At 41.4% G+C, this 22746-nt stretch overlaps 1 protein-coding gene and 1 long non-coding RNA gene across 3 annotated transcripts in view; one reads left to right on the forward strand and one right to left on the reverse strand.

Moving 5' to 3' along the window:
- fancl (FA complementation group L) overlaps nt 1-22746 on the forward strand; it is a 25150-nt gene continuing 2404 nt past the window's right edge. For both annotated transcript variants that reach the window (XM_051425088.1, XM_051425097.1), the window contains exons 1-12: nt 1-242; nt 1248-1306; nt 1876-1936; nt 2407-2463; nt 2749-2846; nt 9040-9136; nt 11819-11887; nt 17587-17737; nt 17824-17907; nt 19354-19399; nt 21046-21127; nt 21880-21996. In XM_051425088.1, the coding sequence (XP_051281048.1) occupies nt 156-242; nt 1248-1306; nt 1876-1936; nt 2407-2463; nt 2749-2846; nt 9040-9136; nt 11819-11887; nt 17587-17737; nt 17824-17907; nt 19354-19399; nt 21046-21127; nt 21880-21996 (1008 nt within the window). In that variant the 5' untranslated portion in view covers nt 1-155. The remainder of the gene's footprint in view (nt 243-1247; nt 1307-1875; nt 1937-2406; nt 2464-2748; nt 2847-9039; nt 9137-11818; nt 11888-17586; nt 17738-17823; nt 17908-19353; nt 19400-21045; nt 21128-21879; nt 21997-22746) is intronic.
- LOC127377340 (uncharacterized) lies at nt 19390-22022 on the reverse strand. Its single transcript, XR_007887670.1, has 2 exons — nt 21916-22022; nt 19390-21107 (listed from the first exon to the last, which is right to left on the reverse strand). It is a non-coding gene; the product is annotated as an uncharacterized LOC127377340 (long non-coding RNA).

Here is a 22746-nt window from a genome sequence, read left to right on the forward strand (position 1 = left end):
TGACGTCAGCTGTTTTGTTTTTCGTGGCGCGAGGAGCCTTCACGAGCCACTTCCTGTCTGAACACTAACGTTAACGTCACGTTGAGCGATTTAACGTCTTTAAGTGAAATACCTGAGTTCAGGTGTTATTGAACAGTCGAGTAACCGCCGTGAAGATGGAGAGTTCGTTGGTGAAAGACAACCCGCTGCTTTTACCGCTCAACCAGGACAAAACTGTCTATGACGGGTTCATCACTGTGCAGGTAAGTTTTTACCGAACTACATTCAAAAAAGTGCCAATTTAAGGATTCCTCGCTGTGGACACAACGACATGCGTGGTGGAAAATAACTTCAGACATTTCATGTATGTCTACGGACCGCTGCTAACTTCGGCACATGTGTAGGAAATATTTGGTCTCTGTAGAAAAACTTTTGATAACTTTTATTACTGATTTGCACGCGCATTAACGTCACAACGTAACACACAGCCACGTTATCTCTTGTTGTGCAGTAACGTTCTATTGGCGTCAGTCAGTGGGGTGTCCTTACGAGTGAAACAACGCTTTACCAAACTACATTCAAAAATGTGTTAATTTAAGGATTCCTCGCTGTGGACACATTTACATGCGTGGTGGAATATAACTTCAGACATTTCACGAGTGTCTACGACCCACTGGTGAATTCGGCAGCATTTAGTTAATACTCGGGCATTTTTAGACAAACTTTATTAACTTTTTTCTTACAGATTTGCACACGGATTAACGTCACTACGTAACGTACAGCTACGTTAATAATAATAATAATAATAAACAACTTTATTTATACAGAACTATTCAAAACAAAGTTACTTACATGGCTGTTACATAATAAAAACTAATCAAATACATTTAACAAAAAAATATACAAAATTTAAAGGATAAAAGATAATAAAATAGATGACACATGATGGAAATTAAATGTTGTGCTAGAATGAATAAAAGAGATGTTTTATTATTTCACTATATTTTATCTTGAGGTTAACTTTGGAGCGTTATTTAGCCTCCTTCCAATATAGACTTTACCAATATTTGCTTGGAAAAGCCGCCAAAAGAACCAGCTGCTGCAAAGACAATGAGCTTTAACTGTTGTAGTTTGAAGACTGATTTAAAGAGGATAATGCTAAACATGGTCAGCGGGTTAAAGGTTATTAGATGATGCAGCTGGCTAATGGTAGCACTGTAACTCAGTTGTCCTGTTGTGTTACTTTGTTCTTGCTGTGAATCTCACAGGAACGAGACTTCAGGATGAGAATACTGCTGCCACCGGATCGCCAACTGGCACGGGCCAGGTACGACTGATCACCTCACCTTCGCCTTACAGCAACTTTTCTATCATTGATTAAATGATCATATATATTTTAAATTATATTCAATGCATAACAATAACAGTAGAGAATAAACAGTAAACAAGATAAAAGCTGCAAGGTTGTGTAAAATTTGAGATTGTGTTGAATTTTGAGCGGATTATTTCCTGATATTGATCAGAGATGAGTTTTCCCGATATTTTAAGGAATCTTTTATACAATTCTCTGTCTGTATTATGTATTTACATTTTTTTTAACGATCATTCATACTTAATAGTCTCTTGTTAGAACTGTACTGTACTGCAGGACAATGAGCTAAAGGCCTGCTGTGTACAGTTTTAAAGTTTTCCTACACGTCTTAAAATCAGGCCTTGTGACCCCTAGTGGGGGGCCCTGACTCCCAGGTTGGGAACCACTGCTTTACAAGAGCCCAGACATCAAGCTCCTTTTACAAACTCATATCCCAAATTACGAGATAAACCTAATATCTGTGTATATATGTGTATGCTGTACTATCTGACGTGTTGTAACGGTGCATCCTTTCGTCCCTGCAGGCTGCACTGCTGCTGGCAGTTAAAGCACCTGTTGCGTGGCTACGAGCACATAGTGAAGCAGGTAAACTCTACACGCCCTGTCATATGTTTGTTGTTGAGTTCTTCCCCTGAGGTCAGGATGAGCGCTCTGTGTTTCATATTTTCTGCCGTGTCATTCCTTTGTGCCCGGCGTCGGGCCTGGCGTCGCTCCCGCGCTCTCTGTGTCACCCATCAGGCTCGCCTCACTCGGGAGCAGAGAAAAATATTTTTCACTGTTTAATTAACATCGCCTGGAAAATGTCCCTATTTGTTATGTGGCCCCTCAGGGTTATTTGGATGAGATTGATATTTCACCCCGGGCTGCAAAGTTCATTATTTTCACAGCCTTTAAGCTATCATTAATTATTAAAGCTGGTGGCAGCCCCCATTAATCACAAACACTGTGTTTGATTTGAATGGCTGGCTAGAGGAAGAAAAAGAAAAAACAGACACTGTCACTTCATTATCCCCCCATTCAAGGATGTCTTTTCTCTCTTGTTTGACTCCTCGCAGAGGCTGCAGCAGTCGGCTGATCTCGTCAGCTTCATTCTGGAGCTGAAGACCGTCTTGGTAAGGAGGAGGACGACATGGCGCTTAGCACGGTCACTTTGACATTGTTGCTTTATGAATAGGACGCAAATGGAAACCTTCAGGCTCTATCAATAGCCTTGATTGTGCGGCACACGTGCACATGTATATTTTGTTAGATTAATGGAAAGTGTTAGAGCACTGTGTGCCTGCCACCAAACAAAAGCAGGAGACTTATTGGCCCCGGTTCAGTTCTGCTGTACGTCTGTTGTTCAGCAGCAGGATGACCTGAGCTTAAAATAAGAGGCGTTCCCTCTGTCGTTGCAGGAAGTGGGTCTGAAGAGCCGCCCTGACTGCCGCTCCATCCCGCCTCCACAGTATTACTCGCAGCTCATCTCTGAGATGGAGACCCTCGGGTGGGCCAAGTAAGTGTTTGACAGAGAGCCCTAACACTGGACCTGGAGCCAGGGTTTAAAGGAACATAAGCCTCAAAGCCAGCAAAGATTGGCAAAGTTGGCTGTGAGCTCTGACTCTGCACGTCAACGTGACAGATAGATTACCTGTAATGTAAAATACTGTTTGTGGTTGAGGTCGTGTTCGTTGTAGCAGTTACAGACAACTGAAGGCCTTAATTACGTTTTCAGTCTTCGATATATACCAATGTAATGGGGCATCGCGGCCAAAACAACTGAATTATTCAAATCTAATATAAAAACATCAGATATATCGTAGTAGTGTATACAATGAGGAAATCTTTTCTTTTAGTGAACAACGGACAGTTCAACACACGGCAGTGCCAAACTGTCAGTGAGTGTAGTTCACTGGCATTACGGCACTGAATGTTTGATCAACAGTAAATTACTGCTGCAATGCCACAGAATGTACACAGTTGTTTAATTGGCTTACAGTGAGAATCAGATGATGATTGTCTCATAATAAACACTATGATATTGTTGTCACCCCCTCTAACATGGTGCCAGGATGCTCAGACAGTCCGGAGTTGCTCAATGATTCTTTACTTTGTGTAGCGTCTACTGTACACAGTTTGTGGGCCAAAAATAGAAAAGCAACTCACAAGCCAGATAGAGGGAAGAGTTATTATTGAAAGTTATTGGTATAGATTCTTTTGACTTTCATGTTTTTCCCCAGAGGTGAGACTAACATACCGAGGTGTTTATATATATATATATTTATATGGCTAGAATCCTCCACTGCTTTAACCCACTATATGGGGCAGTGCTTGTTTTCCCCCCCAGCAGTCTTACAGTGATTGGAGAGCCCTGCAACAACACAGCTCCACATTAACAAATGGCTCTTAATGACTTCCTTATTTTTAGTTATTGAGTTATAGTTAAATCCAGGTCACATTTAATAACTGTCAGCCCACGTGCAGCGACAGGCCTCGGCTAATACCACCGTCTCCACTTGTCAGGAGAGAAGGAGGAAGGAGGAGGAGGAGGAGGGGGTGGTGGTTAGTAGCAAGATATCTATTCTCCCCAAGCTCGGATTAAGCCTTGACTACTACACTCATTTTCCACTTTCCTATTAATGACCACGGCTACAATTATGATATTAGCAAAATGCAAATGGCTCTAATTGAAGACTCTCAGGTTTTAATAGGAGAAGTGGGGTGGGGAGGGGGGGTGAAGGTATGCTTTATGCTGGAAATGGGACTAACATCATTTTCAGTGTCGTGTTACGGTTAGGAGGCATTATACGCAGTGGGCCTCAATCTCCAAAGCACTCGAGATTCGCTTAGCGTCTTAATTGGTACGGGGCGTGCTAATAGCCACCAGGGGTTTTCAGCTGTAATTCTGTCTGCTGATTGGGCCAGGTAAGTGAGTCTTCTCTCTTCCTCGCTCTCTCTCTATCTCTATCTCGCCGTGTGTCTCCGTTTCTGCATTTTGAGAGTGTGGTCATCTTAATTGGTTGGAGACGGCGTACCGTGTGTTAATTAATGGAAAATGAGGTCAAGTAGGTCAGCCGCCATCACTCGGTGGCCCCGGGAACGTGGCCCTGGAAGCTCTGGGGCTCATTACGGGGCACAGCTGGCGCTCTCACGTACGCAGCCTTCCCTGGCGTACATACGGCGTGTCTCCTGCTCGCAGTGTTATCGCTCTGTCACACTGTTCTTCTGAGGCCTCTATCGGGCCACAAGGACTGAGGGATTAGATGCTTTCTAACATGTTTTCTTTTTTTATTTCATATTTATTTTCTCCCGTTATTAGGCCAGCTAATAAATGACTCCTATAATCATGCGATGTAAATGCAATCACAAACAGTACTGGGATTTACGTCCAGTAAGTAATGGAAATGTCCTGGTTAGCACAGTTAGACTGCAAACCAAGCTAATTAATACAGAGGTGTCTGTGCTTTATGAGATTAGTGTGCTTTATTTATTTATTTATTTATTTATTTGTGCACTTGATATGCACATACATTGTTAGTGTGTTACATCGTCCTCTATTTCCTCCACCATCATTTTGCATGAGAACTACATATGTGTTGATCTCACCGTTCATTAATCACTTTGTCGACACCCACACACACTCACAAAAAAACGAAATCAGAGACATGCGCACACACAAGGAGCACTGACGTGCGTGGTGTGCGCCGTCTGGAAAGAAGCGGCTCACTTGGCTGCAGAGTTGCAAATGGGATGCTCTCATCAGTCTTCCCAGCAGGACGTCTGACTGTCACGCTGTTTCCATCATGGCCAAGTAGGGGCGGCGGCTAGTCCCTGCCATCCTGGGTGTGAGACCTCGGAGGAGGCGAGATGGAAATGTGTGTGTGAGCGATGTACTGACTTTTTCACTCCCGATACTGTTGGGAAAGTGCTGCACATTAAGTTGGTTATTCGATACTGAGCACTGGTTTGACCTCTGTTAATACAGAGTGAAATAAGTGGCATTTCTTCCCATTTATTGTCCTTTTATGCCACCCTTACTTTACTCTATATCCCCCAAATTTATAACAAATTTCCCCCGAGGATCAATAAAGTATTTCTGATTCTGATCATTGAGTAAACTGACTAAGTCACATATTTTATGGATATTTCACATTATATTTGATGCATAGCAATAACAGTAGAGAACAACTCATTAACTGTACAACAGTGAACACTATAACTGCAGGAAATTTGTGTAAAAAGAGAGATTTGAATGAATTCTGAGCATTTTTAGATTATTTCCTGTGAAAATTTCATCACAGATTACTTTTTCTGATATTTTTAGGAACTTTTTATACAACCATAAATACTTAATAGGCTGTTTCTTTGCATTGACAAATTTTGTGTTTTCTTCTCCCTGATACTAGTTCTATTAGCAGTACACAGTGTGCACATTTCTAATGCAGGATGTCAGAGAGTGAAGGCTCCATCAGTATAGACTGTGTTCAGGTCTAGATATTAAATATATACACTTGAAAAATATCAATTTCATTTAGTTTTCTTCACTACTAAGTGTATAAGTTCTCTTAAATTCTGAATTCAGTTCAAACTCAAGAGGTTCCCCAGGTTGGTAGTTAGATGTGAGTCAGACAGCTGCTTCGTATAAAGGCGACAGAAGCTTCTTCGATGCTTTGCAATCAGGGCGTCCTCCATATCCGTAGTTAATGACGTAACATCACTACCTTCGTTTAAAGACAGGTCAATAGGGCATGCAATAGGTTGGGCTGATAGTGGAGCGCCCTTTGCTGGATCACAAGGCAAACTACTTCAAACACATATCGACTGTAACTTAGTATTACTCGTACTATTCGTTTGAATGCAAAATACAATTACACCGCTAGATGGGAGAAATTCCTTTAAATGTCCCTTTAAATCTGTATTGGCCCATTTCCTAGTAGGTGCAGCACTAATGTGGATTCAGTAAGCAGATTTGTGCTGTCAACCCAACTCAATACATACAGTATATTATACATGGTAATACTTATGTAGCTTTTCACATTAAAAGCAGTCTTTATAGTGCTAATGTCCTGCAGGTGGAACAGCGGGCAGTAAAAAATTAATTTAATTCCTTTGAAAAAACATGTTATAATGTCTAATATGTGCAAAAAAAACCCTCATACTGTGTGTTTGCCCATCAGACCTGGTGGCTGCAGAACACAAAGGATACGCAGTGATTTACTCAGGTGTCATGACTGAAGAGGCATTAAAGAGATTTTCCTTTTGAGAGATCCGGCATTCTTTTGATTCATGCACTCTGCAAATCACCTGCACTTTATTTCAACGATTCAACTTCTTATTTATTGATTTGTTCAGTTGGATGCTTGTAACTTCCTCCACTGGCGTAGGTCTATTAACCGGTCTCGCCTGACAGATTTGTGTATGTATTGCTGTTAGCAGTAATGGGTGTTTTATGTCCCTTTTTTGTAAACGTGTACCTGGGTGTTCAGGGGGTTCTGAGCTGCTGCTGGTTCGTTTCGGCCTGTAAATATCCCGTATCGGAGCGTCCCTAAAATGCGGCGTGGTGAGGGGTGTGTGTTACAGGGAGCAGATAGGGCAACTGGTTCGGGAGATTTTAATATGCAGATGGTTTCAGAGATAGAGAGACGGGGGCGGTGAAATTGCGCAGGAGTAGAAATTTATCAGGTCAGCATGCAAGAAAGGGACACAGAGTGAGATCGGTGTGATCAGGATATTGCGTGTTTGAGATGTGTGTTGCCCTTCGCCCGCGTTTGATTGCGAGCGTTTGAGACACTTTTATGAATCTGGCACATCGGACACCGTCTCCCATCGTTCCATCACTTCAAGTGTGTGTGTGTGTGTCATTCCCGAGCACATCACTCCTCTCTCACACACTCCATAAATCCTCAGCAGATATATGGCGGCGTCAGCCTCGCCGCAGAGCGTCCATCGTAACTTACTGTAAATCTGGAGGAGGACTGTCCACATCCTTTGTCTCAGATCGGTCCTTTAGTCTTCAGGTCTCGGTAGACTAGAGAGAGACTCGAGAGGTGGGCTGACTCCTTCATAGTGCAGCAGTAAATCTGACAGCGGCGTTGTTGCAGATCAGAGTTTTGTCCTCAGCTTCAATAGGTTATAATTGGCTGGGGAAGGAGGGGCTCTGATTTACAGGTTGACTCGAGCTTGAAAATGTGAACCCATCCTGAGGTCACCGGGAGACACATCGTTTTGAGAGTTTGAATCCGACTCCTGGAACTGCTGAAGTCCTTGTAGTGTTGGTCTTAAACAGGTTTTACTCAAACAGTGATGTAGACTTTGTTCCTGTCTGCAGTCCGTTGATCAGACGCGTGTCCTGTCAAACCCCTCACTTCACCCAGCCCTTAAAATAAGCATTAAAGCTCGGGATACACCACATGGAGTCTTCTTCAGCTGATAACCAATAATGACCTGCTTTATTATGGCTGATGGTTTGTTACACAGAACCATCCTGGACAACATCAATGGAAACTGTTTGGGAAAGGGTAAAGCAATGATGGGAGGATAAAGCAAACGACTCGGACAGCACTTCTTCAGCGTGTGTTCTGATTATATTACCATAGGTTTACACAACGCATTAACAGGGTTTTTCTTATCAGATACGCCGCACTTCATTATTAATTGATTTGTTGATCATTTTCTCAATTAAAAGATTAGTTGTTCCCTGAAGCCCAAGGTGACGTCCTCAAATGTCTTGTTTTGTCCAGAATCCAAAGATGTTCAGTTTTCTGTCGTAGAGGACGAAAGACAGCAGAAAATATTCACACTGGAGAAGCTGAAATCAGAGAATTTGGACCTTTTTTTTGTTAAAAAAAGATTAACTGATCAGAAACAACTAATGTATGCAGCTCCAGTTGATACCAGCTGTAAGTTTGGTCTTAATATAAATGAATTTTGGTGTCAGAGTTCTTTTGATTCTGCCACATTTTATTTTACGTTTGATATGAAAATTATTTTACAAAAGGCAAAATCTGCTTTTGTTGCTCCTGACAGCCAATATTTCTAGGTTACATGCTCACAAATCCCAGCATTCATCTGTAGAATTTCACTTTTAGGCAAACAAGAGACAGAAATATTTGCTTAAAACCCGAACCAGTCAAACTGTTTCAGGGTAAGCAGCTTTTGAAGGCAGTTACAGCAGTAGGGAACTGTGGGAGAAGGTATTGAAAGGGTTAGGGTTTTATGTTTCTTTTGAATTGTTACATAAATATCAAATATATTTCCGTTCATCACAATTATTCTTTGTTATTTTATCACGTCATGAAACGTGCTCTCCCTGCATCAGTCTGGTGAGGGGAGTCTTTGCTTCCAGTTTTATTATAAAGCATAAAAACCAGGATGTTTCTATGGTGACTCAGCATGAAAATAATGCTCTCAGCCTCAGGATTTCTTACATTCCTCCATTAGAGCATTAAAGAGGCACTTTCTGGAGAAGAATACAAATGAGAATTTAGAGAAGCCTGTAGTTAATGTGGAGCAGTAGCCTGATGTAATGTCACTGTGTCGGTGGCCGCAGTGATAAATCTGAAGGCACAGTTGATGTCTCAATATTGCTCTCTGCAGCCGTGATTAACGGCGGATGATGGCTGCTGTCAGTTTACAGAATTATGTGTTACCCTTCTCTGTGAATGGGTTTTGATTGATTGCGTATGTATTGTGTGTGCGTCCATCTTCAGGCTGCTCTCCATCGACACCGAGTTCCAAACGCTGAGACTGAAGGCGGAGGACTCCTCTGGAAGGCAGCACGTCCTTACTGTTAAACTCAAGTCTAAGGTAAGACGCACTCCCTCTCTCTCACTCAGTTCACTGTGAGAGGATCGTTTTCACACTGGAAATTATTCATCATCAGATGGAATAGCTCGACCTACAGCCCATCCAAATCCAAACAGGCCGACTTCACCGAACGCGTACGGGGCGTTCAATTTGCTGATAGCAAATCAGTGATTTACATCTGCGCCCCTAAATCTAGGTCAAACTGGAGAGGGTGTGGAGAGACATGATAACCCGCTGTGACTGAGATGTAGCACAGATAAAACATCTCCACACAGACCTCTGCATGATGGAGCACAGAGAAAACCAATACACCCACACTCATCTGCATAGCTGCTGCCTCCTGTACCTGCTGTAGGTAAAAGGTGAATGTAGGCTGCTGAAAAAGCTAAATCTGCTCCAAATTGCCAGATAAGAGGTGAGTGTTTAATGGTCAATGGTTTGGGCTGATTTTAGTGCTGAATTGTAGATTAGAGTGTGTACAACTTTTTCCATTCTCCGTCTCCAATCTGATCATTTTGAATGACTCTTAAGATGTCTAAAAGGCTCAAGGCCCCGTTATAAGAACCACTACTCTAAAAGGAGGTTATTGCATTGTGTTAACCTGTAAAAAAATCAGTTATCACAATGTTGTACTCGCCAGAGATCTGAGAACAAAGCGACGTTGCTACAGCAAAGTCTGAGAGTCTGAGTCTGAGAGAGTTTTGCAAAATATAAAACCATCATTGATAAGTTGGAGTTTCAGGTAAAGTTGTCAAAAGTATGGCTACTCTTTTACTGCCAGGTGTTTAGAACAAGACGATCTCTGTTACTTATGTAAAGCAGATCTACAATCAGAACAACGCCATCTGCATTGATTAACTAGTGGACAATCTGGCAACATCTTTACAAATGACACTTCCCCTTATAGTGTATTTGGCAGCCAACAGATCCCTATTTTGAACCCAGAAATGTTAGAAATGTACAGTATGGGCCTCCATAACCTCAAAATGAATCAAAATCAGCCCAGGGGAGTTGAAATATGGCTTCTTCTGTGTCCTCAATAACCCTATATTGTTCATATAGATGATTATTTATGCTAATTGCAAGTTAGCATCTGTCAGTTTCAATTAACTTGGAGTTTAAAATGTTACTTTTAGTGATGGAAATGATGACCAAAGCTAAAAAATGAAACCAAAAAATTTATTTCAGGGTCTATAATGATGTACAGTATATTTCCTGACTTCATAAATCTGAGAAAACTTCTTATTACAAGATCAAATCTTGCATGTTCATGTTTTCCCAGTGTGACAGGAAACTGGAGGTTTAGTGGTTGTAAAATGTGAGAACATTTGCAGTGAATTGTGGGTAAAGTGTAGGAGCTGGCAGGGCTGTAAGCATCTCACAGCGGGGTGGCGTATTGGAGGCACGGTGAGGGAGTGGCACGGTGAGGTGGTGCTTACCTAAGCCCAGATGACATCCACCGGGGACAGAGGAGGGTGGTGGGACCCCACTCTGCGCCCACCTGCCCACCTGGCCCTCCTCGCCCCTCTTTGGCACCGGGTAAAAATAGCTCCCCGCGTTCCAGCTGCTTCCGCCAGATCCAGCGCCAGGTCATCCCTCACCAGGCACAGTTAGGGAGGAGGCAGCACTGGCACGGACACACGGAGGCTTGGATGGCAGGCGGGAGTGAGGGAGGGAGGAAGGGAGAGCGTGGGGAAAAGGACGGAAAGTAGTTTGATGTTGAAGGTGAACAGAGAGAGGAAATGTGAAAACCACAAACTACTGTGGATCACCGAAACTCGGGGTCACAAAGGTCGACAGAGAAAGACGCATCTTCACATTTCGTATATTATGAGAGGAAATCAAGACTGTGGTACAATTAGCTTTTTACATTTAAATAAAGTCTTAACACTTTAAGAGAACTCAGTATGTTTATGTGTTTTTTCCTTTTTTGTTTACTGATTTTTTTCTGTATTATTTAAATACATGGAAATATATATCCCTGTGAATTTACATATCTAATGTAAAATAAGGTGAAAAATCTGTAACTGTAAATTATTAGAAAATGTCCTTTTCTTAACATAAAACGTTAGAATACATTTGCAAATCTATAATCTGTATTAACTGTTTATTAAATAGATTAAACTGTTAATACTGTTGATACATTTCTAAAATTATGTAAATCAATGACAGTAACGGTAAAAAAAAAGCATTTCTGTAATTTTACATGGATTTGTTTGTTAATTGACAGATATCTTGTACAATTATGTTAGTTTTCATCACAAAAACATTGAATAAATGTTTTTTATCAGTGTATAAGCATTGGTAAACTGTCAAAATACAGTTTTTATCAGTGAAAAACAATAATTACTGTAATTTCACACATGACTACAATGATTACAGTCATATAACTTTTAAAATTCAGATTAAAATAAGAAAAATCCAATAATAACAGCACTCTTCTGTCAATTTAAGCCAGATTATTTGCATTATAGCAGTGTTTGCCTGTATTTATAGGTCATTGCATTGTTTTTACAGTGTAAAAATCTATCTAAAAAGAACATTTTCACACGATTTTATGTAAAATTAAAGCTAAAATCTGTATTTTAATTATAGTTCAGTTATTTTACAGTATTTGTTTGATGCCCAGCTGCTGGAATATTACCGTTCTGTACATAACAGTCCTGTCTTTAACACCCACAGCACCCTGCAGAGGCCCCCGAATGCTCAGCTGACCTGCCGATCCCGCTGGTCATAACCTGGACACCACAGGTATGTTCATGTGCACAGATACCAAAACTACTTCTCTGTCTCTGAATTGAATTTCTGTTTAACATTTGATAAAAACAGGTGTTTTTTGTCTCAGCGTTGATAGAAAATATACATTCAAAAACATAAACTAAATAAAAAATTTAAGCTGAAGTATTTTACAAATCAAAACCTGTTTTATTTAATACAAATGAATCAAAAAAAAAAAAACTGATACCACAAGAATTAACATTGACCTCAAAAAAACTTTATTAATGTTTAATTCAATGTTCAAATATTTCAAGTATGAAAATGGTCAGCCAGCTCGCTGCTGTTTTTAATGATTAACCTTCATGTCGTGCAGCTTGTGTCTGTATGCATTCTCACATCATCATTTCAGACGAGGTCCGCTGTGATTAAATCCCTAAAATGGCACTTAAATGTTCAATTAAAAAAAATCACTAATGTCCTCAGGATGTCGCATTTTTTAACTTCTGTTAATAACTTCAGCAATGTACCACTCGTCCATTCAGAGTCCGAAAGCTCCTGAATTTCTCAGTTGTATGTGGAAGATTATGAAAAAACTGCCCTAGAGATGCTGCTGTGGCTCTAATGCAGCCGTAATGCAGTAAGTTAAATGACCTCTGCATCTAAAAACCTCTCAGCAAATAAAAAAAATGAAAGAAGAGTATCACACCGGAGTGGCAGACGGACCCAACGTTCACAACAGCATGAATACAGCTGCTGGTAGTCAGAGCTAACGAAGCTAACAGAGCTAACCAGCCGTGAGCAGCTGCTGTCAGACTCTCTATATCCACACTGCAAACACACAGTCCGCTGGAGCTTGTACAGTCACTAGAAGCACGTTCACGCCGTTTGTAAAAGTTTCTGTAAGTGTTGTAACGTTAGCCAAGCTAGCAGCTCAGAGAGTCTAACGCTCCGGTGTCAGTCTGCAGAGTGGAGATGTTGGTTTTATAGGAGCAATCAGCCAATAGAAACATTCAATCTCTGGTTTCAACCAGTCGAGCACGGTCACTGATTCAGCTTTCAGCAGAGAGAAGTGTAGCATGTATGTGAGTGTAGTTAAGAAAACAGTCTTTGTTCAGGAGCTCAGCAGATGGAGTCTGCCCGTTTCAAAATTCTATTTTGTTAAAGACTTGAAGGACTCAGCTTAAGAGCTGAGGTTCATCCTTGACCTCGGAGACCTCAGCAGTAAAGATGGATGCTATTTCCTTCCTTTTAGAGCAATCTGGTAAATTATGCTTTCCATAATAATGGTCGACCAACCCAAAGAAAAAAATGATATTCTACTGAATTGCTGTATTATTTATGTGCTGACCCTACTTAGAATCACATTGAGTTTCATGATGGCAGACGTTGGCTCTTCCTCTCTCAGGCTGCATAAAGGGACGGTTGTTGAAAGGGAGTTCAGTCGGAGCAAGAGCTTGACAATGCAGTCCGATAAAGATGAGATTTTAGAGGGACGTTATTACCGATATGATCTGGGATGAAACCTTTTCTCAGAAGGCTGCTTTCTTAAACAACTTCAAGTTAAATCATTTAACAATGTGTATGTTACCACCAGTTCTGGTCGACGTTGCTGAGAGCTGCTTCTTCTCTCCCACTCTGTGCTGTTTGCGACGGGATTGTAAATCACAGCGCCCTCTTGTGGATGAGCTGCAGTGACGACAATACATTGCCACAAGCTAATTGTTGTGCATTATAATCCGGATGACCAATACACACAGGACACAGCTTAGAGTGGTTTTAGTCAGAGAATTAAACTGAAAGTGTGAAAGTGTGAAGCTCCTCCCAGTATAAATGACGCACCAGTGACATAACTGTAACCTCGTCCCGTGATTTATCTTCCAATAAACACACAGCTCCTTATCCATTATATGTACTGTATGTTTCACACGCTGCGTTTATAAAAGATCACGGTTATGTTGTGAGAATCTGTCAGATGCTTTTGATATTTCTCAGATTTAATGTTTTGTGACATTTTGATGCCTCAAAACTGTGAGTAACACAAACGCACTTCCTTTATTGCATAATTCACCTGCAGCATGAAGACATTTCCTTTCAGCCCCTCAGATGTAGTCCACGATAATTGGCGTGTTTTGATGTTAAAAAAAACCAGCTGTGCGCTCTTTGTATCTCGTTATTGTTGTTCGCCACGTTGCTTCTTTCACCCACGACTCTCATAAAAACTGCTGCTCCGTATCTGAGCGCCGCATTGGACCTCAAATATATAACAGGAGTGAGTGAGTGAGTGACGGTGTAAGCACAAATCGGGGAGAGGAGAGAATCTGAGCAGAGAGATGCTAATTCTTGTGTGTGTGTCTGTGTGAGTGTGAGTGTGTGTGAGTGTGTGTGGTGTTGAGCTGATACATGGCAGGCGTACAGTGAGGACCAGCTTAGAACAGCGCTACCGTATGGAGCCTGTCTGCCTGCTGGGCCGTTGATGGATCTCTCCTCCGCTGCAACATGAAGTGTGTGTATACGTTTGTGTATGTGCTTGCATCTGTGCCAAGTGTGTGTTTTGTGTTGTTTGTGTGTGTGTGTGTGTGTGTGTGTGTGGCGGGGGGAAGGGCCTGTCTGTCGGCAGTCCTGACATGTTCATTTGAATGAGTAATTATTGCCTGCTCTGTTGCAGGGCCAAGACATGCCACTCTGTGCATTTGTGTGGAACAAGAATGGGAAGAGAAATAAAACCTCTCTGTCTGTGTGTGTGTGTGTGTGTGTGTGTGTGTGTGTGTGTGTGTGTGTGTGTGTGTGTGTGTGCTTGCAGAATACACAAAGGTGATTTTTAACAACCAAAACCTGCATGAATTAAGACGATCAGAAATTCAGTGCGAATAAAAATGTGAAAGTGAGTGTGGACAGTTGCAGCAGCTGTTTTTAAGGACTAACGTAGCATATTTTTTATAACTTTATTAAGAAAACATACATTGAATGAATCAGTGGATTCCAACTTGGGGGTTGGGACCCCCACTAGGGGTCGCCAAAGCTTCATTGGGGGTCGTGAGGCCTTCTTGGTTTAAAGATGTTTAAAAAAACATTAAAATATACACAGTAGGCCGATTTTATAAAACACTGAAATCGTCAAAAAGACGTTTATCAAGTCTGTATGATTTTAAAACTGTTAAAAAAAAATAAAACATTAATAAATAAATACAGACCGAGAATTGTATAAAAAGTTCCCTAAATAGGAAATATCTGCTCAGGAGTTCACTGTTTAGGGTTCATTGTACAGTTTTAAATATAATATGAAATATCCATAAAATATGTCACTGAGTTGGTTTACCGACTGATAGAAAAAGGGTCCCTTAAGTAAAAAGGTTGGTTTGCTCTTTATTGTATACTTCATATAATGAAATATTTGTAGGGGTGTAAATCTCTCTTTTTTAAGAAAATTTAAAACGTATCCAAAAACCCTGGGTTAAAAATTAATTAAGGAAAATTTAAAAAAAAAAAAAAAAAAAAAAGTAACATTTTTTAATGTGTATTTATAATATTGCTTGTATAAAAGTGACATTGTTTACCTTTAAATAAATACATTGTAAAAAAAGGAAAGGTTTTTTTAGGAAAAAACAAAAAAAATTTTTGTGTTTTTTTAGCTTTGTGTTTAGTACTTATTACACAGACTTCCTTCCTCGCCTTGGGGGCACAGGTGTCACCTGGAAAGTGTTTTATATCCTGCATGTTGTTGCTCGTGCTAGCTGTGTTGAATCCACAGACTCCTCCTCGCCTGCACAGATTTCACCGTGCCGTGTTCAGATCTGTCGCGCTACCAGCAGATCTTACAAATGGACAGACTTTAGTCCAACTTTCCTTCTTATAGAATCCAAATGTCTTCTGGACTTTAGATTTCAGATCTGACGATGCACTGTACATCCTGTCAGTGTTGTTGGCGAGCCACGCAGCGCTAACATTAGTCTCGTCGCTCTTAAAACACATAGATAGATGAGACAACCATGTTTCCCATCATAAAACGGCAGATTAAGTGAAACATGCATAGGATAAAAGTCTGTTGAGATTTTACAACAATGAACAAATAATTCATCTTTTATCAGAAGCTGCTCGGTGAGAAAAAAAGCTTAGAAACAGTAAAGTTTAATAGCGTCCATGTAAAGAGTGAATTCTTTCAGCCCGGCTGCTTTTAAAGAGCTAAATTGAGGTCAGTCAGAGATAGCATAAATAGATAATATCTCAGCTCAGATTCAGTCTCTTTCATGCCTTCTTCCAGCCGTCCGCTCTCACTCATGTTCTCCTCACAGATACAGCAGGAATTCAATTACCAGCTCTTCTTCATTTCTTTTTTTTCTTTCTTTCTTTCTGAACTGGGCCTAGCGTAGTTATCCTGAGCTGTAACCGTAATCATGCCACTGGCATTAATTGGGCTGTAATTGCCGAGGCTCTCAGCACCTGGACGATGCTTAATTGTGTGCACTGTGCTGGCACAATGACCCATAATTTTTGGTTCATTTTTTCCTCTAATTTTTTCCCTCTCATTCCATCTGTATTGCTCTCCGACACCTCTATCAGCCTCCCTTTCTCTTCTCTACTGTACGTGTGTGTGTATGTGTGTGTCTGTGCCTTTTAAGTTGTTACAGTTTAGTTTTTACCAACTGGTCAATTGCTGTCTGCACTCTCAGTTCACTCCAGTTGCCTCAAATGAGATGAAACACTCAGATTTACAGCGTCTCAGTGTGATATTTCCATCTCATCATAAACTAATAATAATAATAATGTTTCCATGCTGGGAGCAACTGCGACCCTGTCGTCACACATCGGTTTGTGGAGAACTGTTCTTAAGCCTCCAGTTGTGTTCGTCTCCGTGAAAGTTTGTTGGAGCCGAAGGAGGTAACGTACTGCGAGTTGAACTGCTCTCATTGGATGCTCAGTAAAAGCAGGAAACAATCGCAGCTCACCTGGTCACACACAATCTTTTATTCCAGATAAACAGTAAAATATGTTTGTGAACAGATTTGAGGAGAGAAATAGTCAACGCAGTAACAGAATCTGGATCCATATCTGATCAGAACTGCCTAGTTTGACAGTTTGATCTGAGTTTGGTTTGTCAATCACAAGGTAGCCCCGCCCTAAAGCATACCCTGCTTTATGGTCTGTTTTACTCTAAATGGGACCATCAGTTACTAAATGAACATCATGCTGTATGGAAGAAGACTGAAACTAGAGACTGAGACCAGAACATCACCAGGAAACTGTTATCTGAGCTCATAAATCAACTGAGAAGTCGGCTCATTTCTCCATAAGACTGAATGGTATCAGTTTATAGTGCAGCCAGTGAAGCTCCTTTTAAACTTCGGGATGAATTGAGAACTGGTATCTGTGTGCTATTAAAGTACTGTAATCTGTACAAGGAGAGAAAACTTCAACTATTTACCAATTATTATAAATCAGATTGACTTTCTGTCCGTCAATGAGTCGACTTACTGTTTCAGCTGTACCTCACTGTGAGTTCACTGTATGTAAATCCAGATTCCTTCAGTATTTCACTTCTCTCTGCCTCCTAATCTCACATTATAATAAAGTTTAAAGTTTGGCTCAAATTTGAACCAATATTTTGTAAAACATACCTATTTATTTTGAGCAGGGGAAAACACCGTACCGTACTGTAGTGCACTGTAATGCTAAGCTAACAACATCGTGTTCATTAACCATTTATACACACCTTTTTTTTATATCTCATTTCGTAGAGCACTCTGGACCAGCTCCACAGCCAGTTCCTGCTGCTGCTGGAGTCCCTGACAGAGTTCTGGGACGTCCTGGACGAGATCGACAGCAAGACCTGGATTCTGGAGCCGGAAAAACCCAGCCGCTCCGACACCACGAGGCGTATCGCCATCGGTACCGTACACACGAAGGTCCGGCGGTTCATACGTAATCAGCCCGTACGGTAACACAGCTAACTTCAGTCCTGTCTGTGTGTGCAGGGAACAACGTGTCCATCAAAGTGCAGGTGGATCCCAGACACCCCAAGATGCTGCCAGAGTGCTGCCTGCTGGGAGCCGAGCACGGTGGGTAGAACCCCAGAGACACAGCAGGAAGTGGATCCGCACTAATGCACACCTGAAGCTCACTCTGTATTCTCTCTCCTCGGTCCGTCGACTGAGACTCTTAACTCAACTAATGGTTAAGTCGACTATTAGGGAACAGCCTTAAAAATAAATGAAATGCTAATTGCTTTATTAACCTAGCATGTGACACAGTAGAATTTAGTCTTTCTGATTTCCAGAAGTCTAACACTAGAATTTTTAAAATGTGGCCCAATTTCTGTCTTAATTAACACTGAAAATTACATTATTATGTATATTATTGATTTCATTCATTAAGGTTTTTTTTTTATGATAATACTAAGAAACAAATATTTTAAGGTACAGTGTGCAGGATTTATTGGCACGTAGCGGTGATTGAACAAATGCCCCTATAGAGAGCCAGTGTTTGTCCTTATTGTAAAGTAACAAACATAATGACTCGTACATTCAGGTGATTAAAACATACCTATGAATATTATATTCTATTTCTGACAATAGATCCTCCTCAGTGTTACACACTGGACCTTTCAGTCTCAGCAACAAGCAGCACAAGTCTCGAGGCTGGAACGTTTCCCAGTGCACAGACTGCTGTTTCTCTTTTTTAAAGGAGAAAAGTGAGAAGCAGCAAATTTGAGCAGCTCCAACATGCAGATGTTTGTCAGGAATCCATCAATATAACAGACAAATGAACCAGTGAATGGTTTCCTCACTGACTCTTCATGAGGTTGGTGTCACTGCAGTCAGCTGAGGATCAGCGCAGGCAATAAAGTACAAATCCCGCCTGCGCCCGCCATTATTCTGATCAGACCAGCGAGGAGCCATCAGGCGCGGATGAATCTCCACATCTCGACTTCAGCCTGTGTTGACTGTTGTCTGTCGCCGTGTCAGAGGACTCGCTTCCAGAATGGCACGTTTTCATTCTCACCACGCCAACGCCCGGGGGCCAGCCGACGAGCCTCAGGCTTCGGCTTTCTATTTAAGTTCCTATCAATTGTCGGCCATTGTTTCTGTAAACCCAAGGTCATGCGACTCCTAGCCTGTTGCCTAGCAATGCAACTCAAAAGATATTAAACACACGCACACTTCAGCCGCCCAGACGGGGGGCGGGCGGCAACCCTCAAATACGAGGGGTCGCACAGAAATATTGCTTTTTGCATGTAGGAATAACAAATAGTGAGAGTGATGAGCGCTGCACGGAGACAAAGCTCCCCTGTGGAACAGAGGAAGCAATGATGGCTCATATCTGACAGCGCTGCCGCCGCCGTCTGCAGCAGGCCGGGCTGTTGTCAAATAACAGGCGGCGTTTGAGGGTATGCAGAGTGTGTTTTTAAGACAGTCTAATTTCTGAGGGCTTATGTACAATAACAGTGGATGTGCAGCTGCCTGAATGTGACTTTTATTAGTAGTTTATGTCTCTTGTTGTTGCAGTGGTGACTCCGCTGAGGAATAAACTGAACGCCAACATGCAGCTGTGGTAAGATTCTCTGCTTCAGAAAGGCTTTCACTGGGTGGTGAGCCAACAGAAGCATTTATTGATGATGATATCCGTATTATTATTTCCCAGTTAATAGGTTAGAACATTTTATTTGTACCCACAGGTAGATTTGGTTCACGGTAAAAGACATTCCTCCGTACAAAAATGTAAAAACAACAACCATCTCAGAGCAGTTTCTATCAGTGAGTAAACTGACGACCCTGCGGGGTTCCCACAGTCCTGGACAACCTGGAGATGTAGAGACCAGTTTTCCAAAAATCCTGGAAATAATCTAAGTTTTCCTGGAGACTTTCAGTGTGTTTCTTCTCGTTGTTCGATTAGCTCTTTGGTCAGGACGCCCACCAGGGGTCGCCAAAGATTCACAGGGGGTTGCAAGGCCTTCTTGATTTTAAGGGGAGTAACAAAACGTTAAAAATATACACAGTAGGCCGAAATCTCAACATTGTGTTCATTTCTCTAATGAAAAATAAATGTTTAGATTATTAGGATCTAAACTGTGAAGAGAGTATATTCACAGAGCTTCAGTCTCTGATCAACAGCCTCAATCTGCATCAAAGAACAATGAGAAGAAAAGACTGAATCTGTCAGAAAAGAAGAATATTAAGTCTGTATGATTGTTAAAAAACAGAAAACAGACAGAATTATATTAAAGGTTCCTTAAAAATATTGTACTGTTATTCTTACGCATTCAATATAATATGAAATATCCATAAAATCACTTATTCAGTTTACTCCATAATGGAATAATTATCCTGTGAGATTTCTATTTTATATCTAAAATAACAATCCAAACTTTAAATGTCAAATTAATTAAAATTTCTTTATGGAAATAAGTTAATTCTTACTCCCCTTTAAATCAAGAAGGCCATGTGACCCCCTGGGCTTTGGCAACATGATACAAACATGATAAAGATAAAAGTGCTCCAGGCTCTAAGAATCAGACTTAGGAACATAAAGTCAATATTTTGATGAAGAATCCTTTTTTCTGTCACATTGGCGGAAATGGGCTTCCATAGTTTCCAGTGGTGGCTAATAATAATAATAATAATAATAATAATAATAATAATAATAATGATGATGATGATGATGATGATAATGATGATAATAATAATAATAGTAATGATGATGATAATGATGATAATGATAATGTTACCGGCAGATATCCAAATTAAGGTATCTGATTGGAACTGAAAAGGGTAGATTTCTATAAAAACAAAGGTGAATCATTGATCAGCCTGTGAAGGTAATCTGATCATTTACTTTGCTGTTCAGGTCTAATGCAGTAAGGTCAGGATCAGCTCGTTGCTGGTTTTGGTCTTTCTGTGGTTTCTGATGAGTCTGATTGTCACTCAGGAAGAAAACCCCACACAATTACGCTTCATTTTAACATAAAGTACAGATTTAAAATTTCACCACAGGTTTTAACATCATCCTCCCTGCAGGAGACTCGCCGTCTCCCTCCACCCGTTCAGTCTGAAGCAGCAGAAAGACTATTTTTTTTTAATTTTTTTTTTTTTTATATATACGAATGGTGAAAGTCTCCTAATCATCCCCCAGTGTCTTTGCAGGCTCATTTGCATGTGGTTAATTAGTGTGTGAAGGAGCTGTCTGTGGTCTGCTGGCAGGAACCCGGACTCCAGCGTCTTGCACAACCTCCGGGATGTTTTGGAGATCGAATTCCCGTCACCTGCCACCCACGAAAAATCTGTATGTCACACAGTTGCCCCCTTTTCCATTTCAAACATGTCTGTTCCCATCACCATTACCTCAAGGACTGTGTGTGTGTGTGTGTGTTTACATGTATGCACTCCTGTTTGTGTGTCTGTTTGAGCTTCAAGTTATAAGGGGGCGGACGTACGCCATCGCCTATTTTTCCATATTCCTCTCTCTCTCTCTGTGTGTTGTTTTCCATGAGGTGGGCACAAACTCTCTTTAATTGGGTTGTTTACAGAAAAGATCATTAGAATAACAAAGATGGCAGAATTCTCAGCACCATCAAATCGCTTTAATCACGCAAAAAAACCCATTTATCTCCCTTTTTTTTTAAACACTCGTTCTTTCCCCTCCTCTCTCCACGGATGGGTTAAAAGGGCGGCGTGTTTATCCGCTGTCGCCGCGGTGATTAATGCCTCGCCTTCATTAACATTCAGAGGAGTGCAAAAAAGTTGAGTTGACCAGATGTTGATTTTTTTTTTTTTTTTTTACCTGCCATCGTCTCTTAATGGATCGCCCCGGAAAAACAGGAGCTTCTCATTACAGCGAAATGCAAACGAGAGGAGGAGAGAGAGAGAGAGAGAGAGAGAGGGGGGGGGGGGGGGGGGGGGGAGAGAGAGAGAGAGAGCGAGAGAGAGAGAGAGAGAGAGAGAGAGAGAGAGAGAGAGGTTGTTTAACACTAAGTGGTTACAGAAGCTCGGCCCAAATCTTAAGCTTTATTTGTGTGTGTGTGTGTGCGTGTGCAGAGTTTCAGCGTGGAGTGTGGGATCTGTTACTCCTACCGTCTTGAAGCTGCGATCCCTGATCAGGTGTGTAACGACCCTCGCTGTGGACAACCCTTCCACCAGGCCTGTCTGTATGAGGTATGAACACACACACACACACACACAGAGAGAGAGAGAGAGAGAGAGAGAGAGAGAGATCCTCTTCTTCATCAGGAGGCGGCAATAACTCAAAGTTATGACGGTGAACAGACCGAGGGGTCGTTGTTATTAGGGCCCGAGCACTGACCAGTGAAAGGCCCTATTGTAATTGTAGGAATTCTTATTTTTCTGCCCCTTCGACCTCATGTTTGGCGGTTGCAACATGCTTGAGAACTCGATGTATGAAATTGTCCCGCGTGCATGGGCGGCGCCAAGTGGCTAAGCCCCCCCCAAATCAGCCCTCAAGATGCGTAAGGTCGACACGTACGAAAATCGGTACGCATGTGTATCGTGATTAAAAAAAGCAGGAAAGCCTCTTGGACCCATACCTCAAATTTAATAGGAAGTCAACCATTTTGGATTTAGCTGCCATTACTGGCGATTTGCACACGTTGTATTTGAACAAACTCCTCCTAGGGAATTTATCGGATCGACTCCACACTTGGACACAGCCATCTAAACACATTCACCATTAAAAGTTGTGCTATTTACGTTATTCCGTCGAACAGCGTGCAGGTGGCGTGGCGTCCCGTGGCGTGCAGTTTCCATCCTTCGCCATAAAAAAGGGGGTTTTCAAAACATTTAAGAAAAAAAAAAAACTGAGGAAACTTCACACGTTCGTAGAGTCCGCCCTGAACACTCTTGTGATAATATTCAGTAATAGGAGAGCTAATGGCAAGGTTTGATTTA

This window comes from Dicentrarchus labrax, unplaced genomic scaffold, assembly GCF_905237075.1.
Source record: "Dicentrarchus labrax unplaced genomic scaffold, dlabrax2021, whole genome shotgun sequence".
Lineage (NCBI taxonomy): Eukaryota > Metazoa > Chordata > Actinopteri > Moronidae > Dicentrarchus > Dicentrarchus labrax.